The sequence below is a fragment of the Notolepis coatsorum genome, assembly GCF_963971535.1.
Source record: "Notolepis coatsorum genome assembly, chromosome: 6".
Lineage (NCBI taxonomy): Eukaryota > Metazoa > Chordata > Actinopteri > Aulopiformes > Paralepididae > Notolepis > Notolepis coatsorum.
The window spans coordinates 172882572-172895817 of NC_140170.1; the positions used below are offsets into that span (position 1 = coordinate 172882572).

General features: G+C 46.3%; 1 protein-coding gene across 1 annotated transcript in view; it reads left to right on the top strand.

Annotated features, from left to right (window-relative positions):
• The window catches only part of LOC311229754 (protocadherin-1-like), a gene marked incomplete at both ends in the record, with an annotated part of 43175 nt that overhangs the window by 20269 nt on the left and 9660 nt on the right, over positions 1 to 13246 (top strand). The window contains 4 exon segments of the mRNA XM_084315829.1: positions 920 to 1733; positions 4284 to 4675; positions 4677 to 4889; positions 6020 to 7058. Of these exon segments, the coding sequence (XP_084171955.1) occupies positions 920 to 1733; positions 4284 to 4675; positions 4677 to 4889; positions 6020 to 7058 (2458 nt within the window).

The following is a 13246-nucleotide window of genomic DNA, read 5'->3' on the forward strand; positions in this document are numbered from 1 at the left end:
ATATCCCTACTGATTATGATGTCATAATAGAACATTCTAGAACATTTGTTTATGTATTCAACAATTCTCTCAGAATATCTCATTGTGCATCTCGAAACAGGTCTTTTCAGTCCTGTTCAGACAGATAGACTTTTTTTTATGACGCAAGGGGCAAGCCAATGCTTGTAGTTGGCAAATAATTTAAATTATGTTTTATGTGCATTGTATGCCTGTACCTGTGCCTTTCATCCAAAAATGAAATACAAATTTCTTTTTTTATTCACTTTTTCTCCCATTTTCTATATTTTTCTCCCATCCCAATTTCGTATCATCCAATTCAACCCTCCCCTGTCACGAACGCTGTTTCTTGCCTCCCACAAGCCGGCTGCAATGTGGACTAAGTCATACATAGCACAAGTCCCCTCCAGTACTTGAGGTAACAGCAGTCGCATCTTTTCACCTGCGCAGCTCGATCTCTCAGTAGCGAGGAGTAACGCGTGGGAGGCTCACGCTGCCCCCGACACTTCCTGATTCTACTGCGCAGGCGCACAAACCGACCTGTAGGAGTCGCTGTCCACAACGCCCGATCCCCACCCATCAGTTTCCCACCCCCTAATACGGCCAATGTGTATTAGTATGAACGACCAGCTAAACTGTAAGCAATGTGGAGCGCTGGGCTCGAACAGGCAAGCCCAGCGTCTCCGTCATTCGTGGCGAGCGCCTTGCCCACTACGCCACGTAGCCGCCCTAAATGAAATACAAATATATAAATTTTTTTATTATCTTTTTTAAGACGTCGCTGAATTGATATCCACTCCAAATTCCACGTCAACTTTCTTTAAAAGATTTCTTGGCAATGCCTCAACCTTTTTGTGGATGATGTATAGGGGGGCCCTGACTAATGTTGTTGGTTCTTTCTCTCTTGTTTCCTTTCTCCCAGACGGATGCTGTGCCAGTCGGGTGGAGATATGAATCTGAGGTGGGAGATGAGGCTGGTACTGTCAGCTGTCCTGCTGGTGTTCTGTGGCGCCTCGCCGAATCACATCCTGTACCGGCTGAACGAGGATCAGCCGTACAACACCCTCATCGGCAGCCTGGCGGCGGACGAGAACCTGACCGATTCCGGCCACCTGTACGAACTGGTGGTGGGCTCCCGTTACCTGCGGGTGGACGGCAAGACCGGAGACATCTACACCACCGGGATGCCCATCGACCGCGAGAGCGAGACACTGTGCCCCAATGTATTCGAGAGCAAGTGTTTCTTGAAGTTCGAGGTGTCCATCACGGACATGATCAAGGGGATCAAGAGAGAGATTGAGGGCCGCATCGAGATATTGGATGTCAATGACAACGCGCCACAGTTCTCCTCGGACACCCTCACCCTGTCGATCCCAGAGAACACACACATCGACGCTATCTTCGCCATCCCCATGGCCCACGACAAGGACTCTGGCCTCAACGCGGTGGCCAATTACTCGCTGTTCACCGACGCCGACACAGCCCAGCTCTTCAGCCTGCAGGTGGACGAGGATATGGGCCAGAAGCTGCCGCAGCTTATCGTCATAGGCAACCTGGACCGCGAGCAGAAGGACTCTTATGAAATGTTCATCGGCGTGAAGGACGGGGGCAACCCGCCGCGGGCCAGCAGCGCTGTGCTCATAGTCATCGTCACGGACAAGAACGACAAGTTCGAGAGGAGCCACTATGAGGCTGAGCTGTCGGAGAACAGCCCGACCGGGCACTCTGTCCTGCAGGTGAGATGCACGTGTACACACACACACACACACACACACACACACACACACACACACACACACACACACACACACCCAGACACCCAGACACACACACACACACACACACACACACACACACACACACACACACACACACACACACACACACACACACACACACACACACACACAGAGACAGACAGACAGACAGACAGACACACACCCAGACAAACACGTACACAGACAAACACACACACATACACAGACAAACACACACACAGACAAACACACCCAGACACACACGTACAAACACACACACATACACAGACAAACAAACACACACACACACACAGACAAACACAGACACGTACACACACACGTACAAACACACACACATACACAGACAAACAAACACACACACACACACACAGACAAACACAGACACGTACACAGACAAACACACACGTACACACACACACACACACACACACAAACACACACACACACACACACACACAGACAAAACACACACACAGAGACACACACAAATGCTATCATAATGCAGAGAGAGGTAATATTGTTCTTTGTTTTACCACTTTGTGATCAAGGTATTTAAAACAGAAACATTTTAAACCATTGAATTACACACAGTATTATGTTTCTATACCACTAATTAGAAGGCATTTAGACTGCAGCATGTGAGGGAGCTGGTAAACTAGCATGATAGTTCAAGAGCACTCAAGCCTCCCTCATAGCATGACAAGCAACCTTGTTTCATTAGGGGCCTCGTCTTCCCCCTGGGGCCTGGGCAATGATCCAGAACAATGGGGTTATGGTTAAAGAAACAAGTGAAGTCAAATCATAATCGCCACTGCCAATTGATTTCCCTTCTTTAAACACCAGATGTTACAGAACACAAGTTAATTATTGACAAGTTCCTAGAATTGCATATTGAGTTGCAGCATGTGAGCACAGCCGCCACTATGATTAGGCACAGCCATTGAGTTGGCTATGCCATAAAATCACATTGCCAAGGTGAGTACTTGGCACGTCTGATGGCACGTGTGACACACATTATTGCAATTGGACCAAGGTTGTACTCAACATCTCGGGAGAATCGCAAGTTAACATGTAGTCTAAGTGCTGCACTTACATGACCTAGTAATTTCTATGACCCCACTTTAACACCTGCTGACCTGAGCTCATAGTCGCCACACTTCTGAAAGTAGCAGTACTGGTCTACATCACATCCAATGTACTATATACACAAGACTTATGATCATAACTCTTACATTAAGATGCTTGATGAATTCAGGCCCTGGACATATGATTGTATCATATTGATTAGTTGATTGATTGATTGATTGATTGGTATTCTGAGAAGACATGGTTGATAGTGTGTAATTAATTATTTAATCAATGCATTTGTGTCCTCAGTATATGAAGATAAATCTTGGCACACTTCCTAAGGAGGGCCAAGCAAATTGATTGTCACCAGTGTCTGTCACTCCTCCATCCTCTTCTAAGGGCATTTTGATAATGAGAGGAACAATCACTCATCTGCCCATTAGATGCCAATGACGCATTTGACAATCACAGGATGTTTATATGGACATGGGGGTGTGCACTTAGTTTTCATAAGCCATTATGTAATATGCAGAGCATGAACTAAAAAAGAAAAAGAAATATCAATAAAGCAAAGCTTTGTAGTAATTATATGTATCATATATAACATGAATGACATATTATTACATAGTAATGGGTAGGGCTGTACCGAATGTCATTTTTATTAAATTTCTTTAAACTTTGACCAGTCAGCTGGTTCTTTTCGCGTTTATCGCTTTTTCTGGTCAAGTATGACCGACAGAAACAGGTTGAATGGGGTATAGATGGGGGGAAAGACACTCTGAGAAAATACGGCGAACTCGTGTACCCCAGATCCGTGACGCGCACGGTTGTCCCCGACGCCGAAATAGCGTTCGAGGTACGCGGTGAGCTACTGGAGCTCCCCTCGAATGTCATTTTTTAACATTTGAAGCTTCTATTGAAGTATTCGAACGAAGCTTCGAATGTCTGTCGTCATATTTTATGACGTAATCCAAATATTTTTTTTTCTTTTTTATATCCTCAAAGAAAATCCTCAATTTGAATAAAGGGGTTAATCTGATTAAATTAGTTTTTTTTTTTTTTATTAAATCAACTTTCTTTAATGAATATAACTCATCAATTTTGTCAACATAAATAATCCAATAAGGGCATGGTTGGTACGAAAGCGCCGAGTGCCAAGCGGATGCTACATTATTTATGATAAATGTTTTATAATAAAATGTATGACTAGTCATATACTATAATAGTATAATACTATAATATTAGTGTAGCCTAATCATTATCTGCAACTGTGAAGAAAAACCCCATTGGTTTAAACAGAATGAATAGACACATTCGGTACAGCCCTAGTAATGGTGTTACTACACGCAATTAAGAAAATGTGTGTATACAGCAAACAAGCTTGGACCTTGTTTTATTTGTCCTGCTAATTCAAAACGTCTCCACTTGTCTGTCCTGCAGGTTAGAGCCAATGACAATGACACAGGCACCAACTGTGAGTTTGTCTACAGCCTTCACGGGGCATCTGAGACTGTTCAGAGACTCCTCCGCATCGATAACTCGACAGGCATAATCTACGTCAAGGGCCTGGTGGACCGTGAGAAGGAGAACTTGAAATTCCTCATATTCTCTGTGGTGGCCAAGGGCTGTGGTCCCAAGAGCTCAAAGGTCACGGTGACCATCAAAATCAGGGACCAGAATGACAATGCACCAGCCATCAAGATTCGTGGATATGGCCTCGTCATACACCAGGACGGCGTGGCCAACATTTCAGAGGACATGCCCATCGGGACTCCTGTGGCTATGGTTGAGGTGTCGGACCGCGATGAGGGCGAGAACGCTGTAGTCACCTGTGGTGGCTGGCAACGTGCCATTCCAGCTGCGACCCGCTAGCGAGTCGGCCAATGACCACCGCAAGAGGAAGTATTTCCTGCAGACCACCACTTTGCTGGACTATGAGCGCGTCAAGGATTACAGGATCGAGATTGTTGCCGTGGACTCTGGTAACCCAGCCCTGTCCAGCACAAATTCCCTCAAAGTCCAGGTGACAGACATGAATGACAACTAGGGCTGCAACGATTAGTCGACATAATCGACAATGTCGATTATAAAAAAATCGTTGACGAGAAATTGTTGCGTCGATTAGTCATTAAAAAAAAAAAAAAAAAAAAACTTTATTAATTTTTTTTTTTTTTTTTTTTTGTGCACTACCTATCTTTGTGAGAGTGGCTTCTCAGGGTTCCAGACAACATCATAACATGATGATCCCATAGCAAATTTTGGACATTGAAAACATTGTTCCCCTGCAGGAGATGATGATCAGACTAGACACACAATACATTACACACGCACTCCTCTCACTCACACACAGCGATCAGAGTAAGACACACACATACACACTCCTCTCACTCACACACAGCGATCAGAGTAAGACACACACACATACACACTCCTCTCACTCACACACAGCGATCAGAGTAAGACACACACACATTCACACTCCTCTCTCTCACACACAGCGATCAGAGTAAGACACACACACATTCACACTCCTCTCACTCACACACAGCGATCAGAGTAAGACACACACACATACACAAATTACACAGTACACACCTCTCACTCACACAGCGATCAGAGTAAAACACACACAAATTACACAGTACACACACTCCTCTCACTCACACAGCGATCAGAGTAAGACACACACACATACACACACACACACGGACTCCTCTCACACACAGCAAACAAAAGTTATTTAAAGTACACTTCCACTTTAATTTGTATTATTTAATTTATTTATCTTGTTATGAGTGATTGCTGTATTGTTCTTCAAATACATTTTCATTTAAAGTGGCTTAAAGATCCAAATTCAAATGTTTCTTGAGTCATTATTTTAATTTGCTATGGGATCATCATGTTATGATGTTGTTTGGTCCTGACAAGAGTCTCAAAGTCTGGGGTGATGGTAGACAAGCAACTCTGAGGTCATGCTCAATGTCCAATCTGTTCCTCTGCTCTGTCTTCAGCTGGACCAGCGCTGAGAAGCCACTTTCACAAAGATAGGTAATTAAAAAAAAAAAAAAAAAAAAATCCTTTTTTTTTGTTGTTGTTTACATTGGTTTTCGATTAGTCGACTAATCGAAAAAATAATCGGCAGATTAGTCGACTACCAAATTAGTCATTAGTTGCAGCCCTAATGACAACATTCCCATCTTTTCCCCGACAATGTTGGAGGTGGACTTTGCTGACGGTAACCAACCAGGTGACAAGGTTCGTTACGTGGTGGCGATGGATGCGGACAGCGGCACCAATGCTGAGCTGACCTATAGCATTATTGAAGCCTCAGCTACCAAGCTTTTTGAAATCGACCCCAACACTGGTGAAGTGCGCGTGAAGAACCTGCTGGATCGGGAAGACACAGAGCGCTATGAGTTCCATGTGGCAGCTGCAGACAAGGGTGTTCCCAGCAAGACGGGCACTGCCACAGTGGTGATCAATGTTCTTGACCGTAACGACAATGACCCCAAGTTTATGTTGAGTGGCTACAGCTTCTCTGTCTCAGAGAACATGGCTCCGCTCAACCCTGTTGGCGTTGTTACAGTCACTGATGCCGATAAAGGTGAGAATGCCAGGGTAAGGCTCTATGTCGAGCCGGACAATGGCAAGTTTGTCATCCAGAATGGCACTGGCACCACCCTGTCCAGTATCTCCTTTGACCGGGAAAAGGAGAGCACCTACACCCTCCGCCTCAAGGCTGTGGATGCCGGGGACCCACCCAGGTCTTCCTACGTAGGGGTGACCATCAACGTCTTAGATGAGAACGACAATGCCCCCTACGTAACCAAGCCGTCCAATTCCACCTACAAATTCCTACCACCTGTTACTGCTCCAGAAACCCGTGTGGAAGTAGTGGAGGCAGAAGACATAGATGCAGGGCCCAACGCTGAGCTTGTGTACAGCATCACTGGCGGCAACCCACATGGACTGTTCCACATCTCGCCTACCAGTGGGGAGATCACACTGGCTCATGAGTTCACCCGCAAACACAATGGCCTGCACCGCCTGGTTGTGAAGGTCACTGACAAGGGCAAACCCCCTCGCCACACCACCGCCCTGGTCCATATTTTTGTCAATGATACCATTGGCAACGTCAACCTCATAGAGTCCCTAGTAGGACACAGCCTTTACACTCCCCTGACAACAGACATTGCCGGCGACCCTAACTATGGGGTCCTACTAATCACCCCAAAGTACCAGAAAATACCAGAAAATACCAGAAACTACCCCAAAATACCCCAAAGTATACCCCAAAATACCAGAAACTACCCCTAAATACCCCAAAATACCAGAAAATACCAGAAAATACCAGAAAATACCCCAAAATACCCCAAAGTATACCCCAAAATACCAGAAAATACCAGAAACTACCCCAAAATACCCCAAAGTATACCCCAAAATACCAGAAACTACCCCAAAATACCCCAAAATACCAGAAAATACCAGAAAATACCCCAAAATACCCCAAAGTATACCCCAAAATACCAGAAAATACCCCAAAATACCAGAAAATACCCCAAAATACCCCAAAGTATACCCCAAAATACCAGAAACTACCCCAAAATACCAGAAAATACCCCAAAGTATACCCCAAAATACCAGAAACTACCCCAAAATACCAGAAACTACCCCAAAATACCCCAAAGTATACCCCAAAATACCAGAAAATACCAGAAACTACCCCAAAATACCCCAAAGTATACCCCAAAATACCAGAAACTACCCCAAAATACCCCAAAATACCAGAGAATACCAGAAACTACCCCAAAATACCCCCAAAATACCAGAAAATAACAGAAAATACCAGAAACTACCCCAAAATACCCCAAAGTATACCCCAAAATACCAGAAAATACCAGAAAATACCCCAAAATACGCCAAAGTATACCCCAAAATACCAGAAACTACCCCAAAATACCAGAAAATACCCCAAAATACCAGAAACTACCCCAAGATACCAGAAAATACCCCAAAATACCCCAAAATACCCCAAAATACCCCAAAGTATACCCCAAAATACCAGAAACTACCCCAAAATACCAGAAACTACCCCAAAGTATACCCCAAAATACCAGAAAATGTCTAGGAAGAGAAAACCACCTTGTGTCATCCTTTACTTTGATGAACAATTAGAAGATGTTAGAAGATTTTGTTGTGGGCAGGATGCTACATCTGTTTTAGGAGTGGATCGCACATTTAATTTGGGGGCTTGCTTCTTAACAGTGACTGTGTTCAAAAACCCAAAACGTTTTAAGAAAGAGACTGGAGAGCCACCATTATTCATTGGGCCACTGTATTTGCACTGGGACGGCAGCTTTGAGACTTACCATGATTTCTTTGCCCATTTGAAATCAAAGTTGTCGGTGGCATATTTAGCAACAGAAATAAATATCAGTGAGGACATAGTTATTGGATCCGATCAGGAACGGGCAATTTTAAAGGCCATAGAGTCTTTGTTTCCTGAAGCGAGTCATATTTTGTGTTCAAAACATATTCGGGATAATGTGAAACATTATCTAACACATAAAGTGGGAATGGACGCAAAAAAGAGAGCAGTACTTGAGAATAAGCTGTTCCATAATGCTAATTCTCTTACCTACTGTAAAAAACGAGTATGACTTTTGTGAAAATGTACTTGAACTTGAAACATATATAGAATCAAATTGCCCAGAGTTCACTACATATTTCTCTAAGTTAATACCTACATTGAAAAAGAAAATAATGGAGACAAAGAACAGAAAGAAATGGATTCCTGATAATTGGACAAATAATAATTGTGAAGCAATGAATCATGTAATTAAGCTGGCTACTAATTGGAACCCACAAAAGTTACCAGATCTGATATTAAAACTCCAACAAATTTCTCAACTTCAAAATATAGATGTGCGCAGATGCCTTCATGGCCAAGGTAATTGTAACTGAGGGGTTACAAAACCCTGTGTGAGGTTTTGCCCGCTGCTCACTACCTTTTCTCTGTCTTCTTTAAGCCTACTGTTAGGAATTCCCTACTCACTCTCTCTAGCCCCCACCCTCTCGTTTCTTACCCTTAGTGGCCACACCTGTTTGATATTCTATTATCTCTCGCACCTGTGATGGCAGGCTAATTAGTCCCCCTGTGGGCTTTAAATACCAGGGCGCTTCCCCTCGTTTTGGCTTGGGGTCGTGTTGTATTCATGCCGAGTCATATTCTCTAACATCTAGACTCTTTCGGGAGATCCTCTGGTCTACCAATGCTGTAAGATGGATCTCTCCAGCCTTGAGATGTTTGCTCCAGCCTTCGTCTGCTGTCGCCGTAGCCTGTGGAGGAGACTGTTCTGCGCTCCCTGTAACTTCCATGGGAGGCACCCCAGCGTTCCACTGCAGACCCCAGCGCAGCTGTTCGTCCTGACGCACATCTAGACCAACGCGCATCTCCCGGACCCTCGAGCTTGGCATGCTCTCCAGTCACCAGCGCGCAACGCGCATCTTCAAGGGCTTGGCCACCTGTCGCCGTTTGCCTGGAGGGAGACATTGTACTGCGCTCTCTAATTCTCTACGGGAGGTATTCCAGTGTTCCACTCCAGACCAGCGCGCCAGATGCGCTCAAGCCTTCGCCACCTGCCGCCGTTTGCCTGGAGGGAGACACTGTTCTGCGCTCTCTAATCCTCTACGGGAGGTATTCCAGTGTTCCACTTCAGACCTTCGAGCTTGGCACGCTCCTCCGTACCAGCGCACAGACGCGCATCTTCCAGACCTTCGAGCTTGGCACGCTCCTCCGTACCAGCGCACTGACGCGCATCTTCCAGACCTTCGAGCTTGGCACGCTCCTCCGTACCAGCGCACAGACGCGCATCTTCCAGACCTTCGAGCTTGGCACGCTCTCCAGACCTCAGCGCGCCGACGCGCATCTTCCAGACCTTCGTGCTTGGCACACTCCTCCTCGCAGACGCACCCCGAGGCGTCTCCCTGTTCCGACGCGCACACCAAGGTGTGGCGCGCACTCTGTTCCTCGGCTCCGACAGTGGCTACCCGGTGGACGACATCCTCGCCACCGCCACTGTTCCAGCTCCTTGTTCCGACGCGCACACCAAGGTGTGGCGCGCACTCTGTTCCTCGGCTCCGACAGCGGCTACCCGGTGGACGATGCCCTCGTCACCGCCACTGTTCCAGCACTCTGTTCCTCGGCTCCGACAGCGGCTACCCGGTGGACGACATCCTCGCCACCGCCACTGTTCCAGCTCCCTGTTCCGACGCGCACACCAAGGTGTGGCGCGCACTCTGTTCCTCGGCTCCGACAGTGGCTACCCGGTGGACGACATCCTCGCCACCGCCACTGTTCCAGCTCCCTGTTCCGACGCGCACACCAAGGTGTGGCGCGCACTCTGTTCCTCGGCTCCGACAGCGGCTACCCGGTGGACGATGCCCTCGTCACCGCCACTGTTCCAGCACTCTGTTCCTCGGCTCCGACAGCGGCTACCCGGTGGACGACATCCTCGCCACCGCCGCTGTTCCAGCGCTCTGTTCCTCGGCTCGGACAGCCAGCCACCCGGTGGCGATGCCCTCGCCCCGTTGCTGTCCCTGTACCTTTACGCATACGCCTGGGTGAGTTTTGATTGTGATGTCACTCACTCAGCGTAATGCTTTTTGCCCCCGTTCCCGTTGCTGTCCCTGTACCTTTACGCATACGCCTGGGTGAGTTTTGATTGTGATGTCACTCACTCAGCGTAATGCTTTTTGCCCCCGTTCCCGCTGCTGTCCCTGTACCTTTACGCATACGCCTGGGTGAGTTTTGATTGTGATGTCACTCACTCAGCGTAATGCTTTTTGCCCCCGTTCCCGCTGCTGTCCCTGTACCTTTACGCATACGCCTGGGTGAGTTTTGATTGTGATGTCACTCACTCAGCGTATTGCCCCTTGCCCTCGTCCCGCTGCTGTTCCCCAGCGTATTGCCTCCTTTAGTTCTCACTTAGTTATTAGTTTGGACATTTCATCTCCCACTCTGTTTTGTTCTCTCGTGGATATTATTTTGGACATTCCATCTCCCACTGTGTGTTTGTTCACACGAAGATAGTATTTACTTTGTTACTTTGTTATTTGGACTGTTCTGCATCTGCTCTGTTTTTTCCCTTTGCATATTAACCCTCTCCTCTGTTCTGCAGAGCGGCCCAGATGTTTTCCCACCAGTCCCCAGTTCCTCCCTGTCCCCAGCCCGCCTCCGCGGGCCTCTGTTCCCTCTGTCACCAGAACCTGGCCCTCTGTTCCCCAGAACCTGTTTCCCTAGTTTCTCCTAGTCCCTAGTCCTCTATCCCTAGTTCTCCTAGTCCCTAGTCCTCTATCCCTAGCTCTCCTAGTCCCTAGTCCTCTGTCCCAAGGCGTTCCCTTAACCTTCCCAAGGCGTTCCCTTAACCTTCCCAAGGCGTTCCCTTAACCTTCCCTTAGGCGTTCCCTTTTACCTTCCCCTCTTGTGTTATTCCAGTGTTTTGTGTTTTCTCCCTTAAAGGGACAGTGCCCTTTTTTCCCTGTTCTAAATAAATATCTGTTTCTTGGCAAACCATCATACCTGTCTTGTGTTGTGCGATTGGGGTCGGTTACAAACCATAACACCCTGACTGTATTAAAGATTGTGATAGATTAAACCACTGCTAGTTATGTACTTTAATTACTGGCCAGACAGTACATCAAATATAGATGGTGAACACCCACAAGAACACGGCATTGACAAAGAATTAGTATTTGAGGGTATTTTATTATTATGCAACATTAGGTTACAGAATGAGAATTAGGGTCGCGCTTGTATGGCGAAGAATATGCGTAAAGTCAGTCAATAGCATGAGTCACTAAGAATAGCAGGAATCCTACGATGGGTCTAAGTTGACACCACCTGTCGTACAATAGCAACTATATAAGGCAACGCTGATGCAGCCTGGAGACAATGGGTTCCCTCCGGGGGTGTAAGGCCTGGAGGGTAGAGGAATGTTCGGATACTCCGTCTGATTTAATGAAGAATAAAGAGACTCCAGGTACAGGAGTCGGTCCTTGTAAATCCCACGATCAGCAGCAAAGCAATAGTTGTAATCCAAATGCTCGATAGCACTGATGACAGCTAGCCAGCCTCCGTCCACGAGGCCAGCCCGAGTTGTAATCCTCACGAGGTTGAATCCCAAACGATAGTGGAAATCAACGATGCTCTTCTCCGGGTAACACGTTCCAAATCAATATAATCCAACCAGTAATGGTTCTGCAATCACCGACGTTGGTTCTCCTGTGCACATGTCCAACGGTTCTCCGACTAGGACTCCTCGGGTGTGGGCAACGTATTTAGGCCACACACCCTGGCTAAGTACACTAGCTAAAAACACGACGAACCGCTGGGTAATGCTACACATGAACGAACTGTGGCCGCACGATATACAATAAATGAACGACTATTTACTTCACATTAGATTAGGTCGAACTTGACGTTACTACATTAAACTCTGACACTTTACTATTCTATTCGCACATATTCTCAACGCACGAGTTGCTCACTTCACCACGATGAACTACATTGGCTTGTTTAGATGGACAAGCAGGTGCTCGGGGTAAGGTGGGGTAAGGTGGGGTAAGGTACTGCTGCGCGCATCTTGCGCTGTATATATACTTAAGTGACGATCTAGTCCCAAACCGCAGTCTTTGTCTGGTATCAATACGCTGTCTCCGGGCATGTTCTGACATGCCTGAACTTGTCTTTGAACCTGGCATTGGGGGCCTGCGAGGTGGCGCCTAGGGGCGCTGTCCAATAAGGAGAGCGAATATTACTCTGGTTTGAACGCAGGTAAAGGGATATTCCGTGTATATATAAATAATATACAAAGTATATCAAACAATAAAGGTAGATTCTCAGTTTAATCTGGCCCTTCACAACAGTAATTATACTTTAAAGCCAGAATTTAAAAGATATGAGGTCCCCAATGTCATATGGGACACTATAACTAAAGATGAGCAGAATGAGCTATATTTAAAGTTCTTGAAAGTTAAGATGGTACCTAAGGCTAAAACAATAGAATCAAATGATGGTCAGTTGAGCATTCCAGTGGTACCCCAGCTAGCCAAAAAGCCTGGCCAAAAAAGAATGGCAAAAAATGAGCGAACAACTTCAAAAAGAAGAAAAGTGAAGAAAAGTCAAGTCAAGTCAAGAGTTTTAATTGTCACGGCATACAGGTATACAATGAAATGCGGGTGGTCTAGCCCGCAACGATGTGCAATACAGTGGTACATATAATAGAATCAAAGAAGAAAACAACATTGTGCAGTAACAGGTAACAGGTAACATGGAGTGACATCTCGGTATCTGTACATAGTTATTTACAGAGCATATGGGACATGTTAGTTAGCTTTGGTAG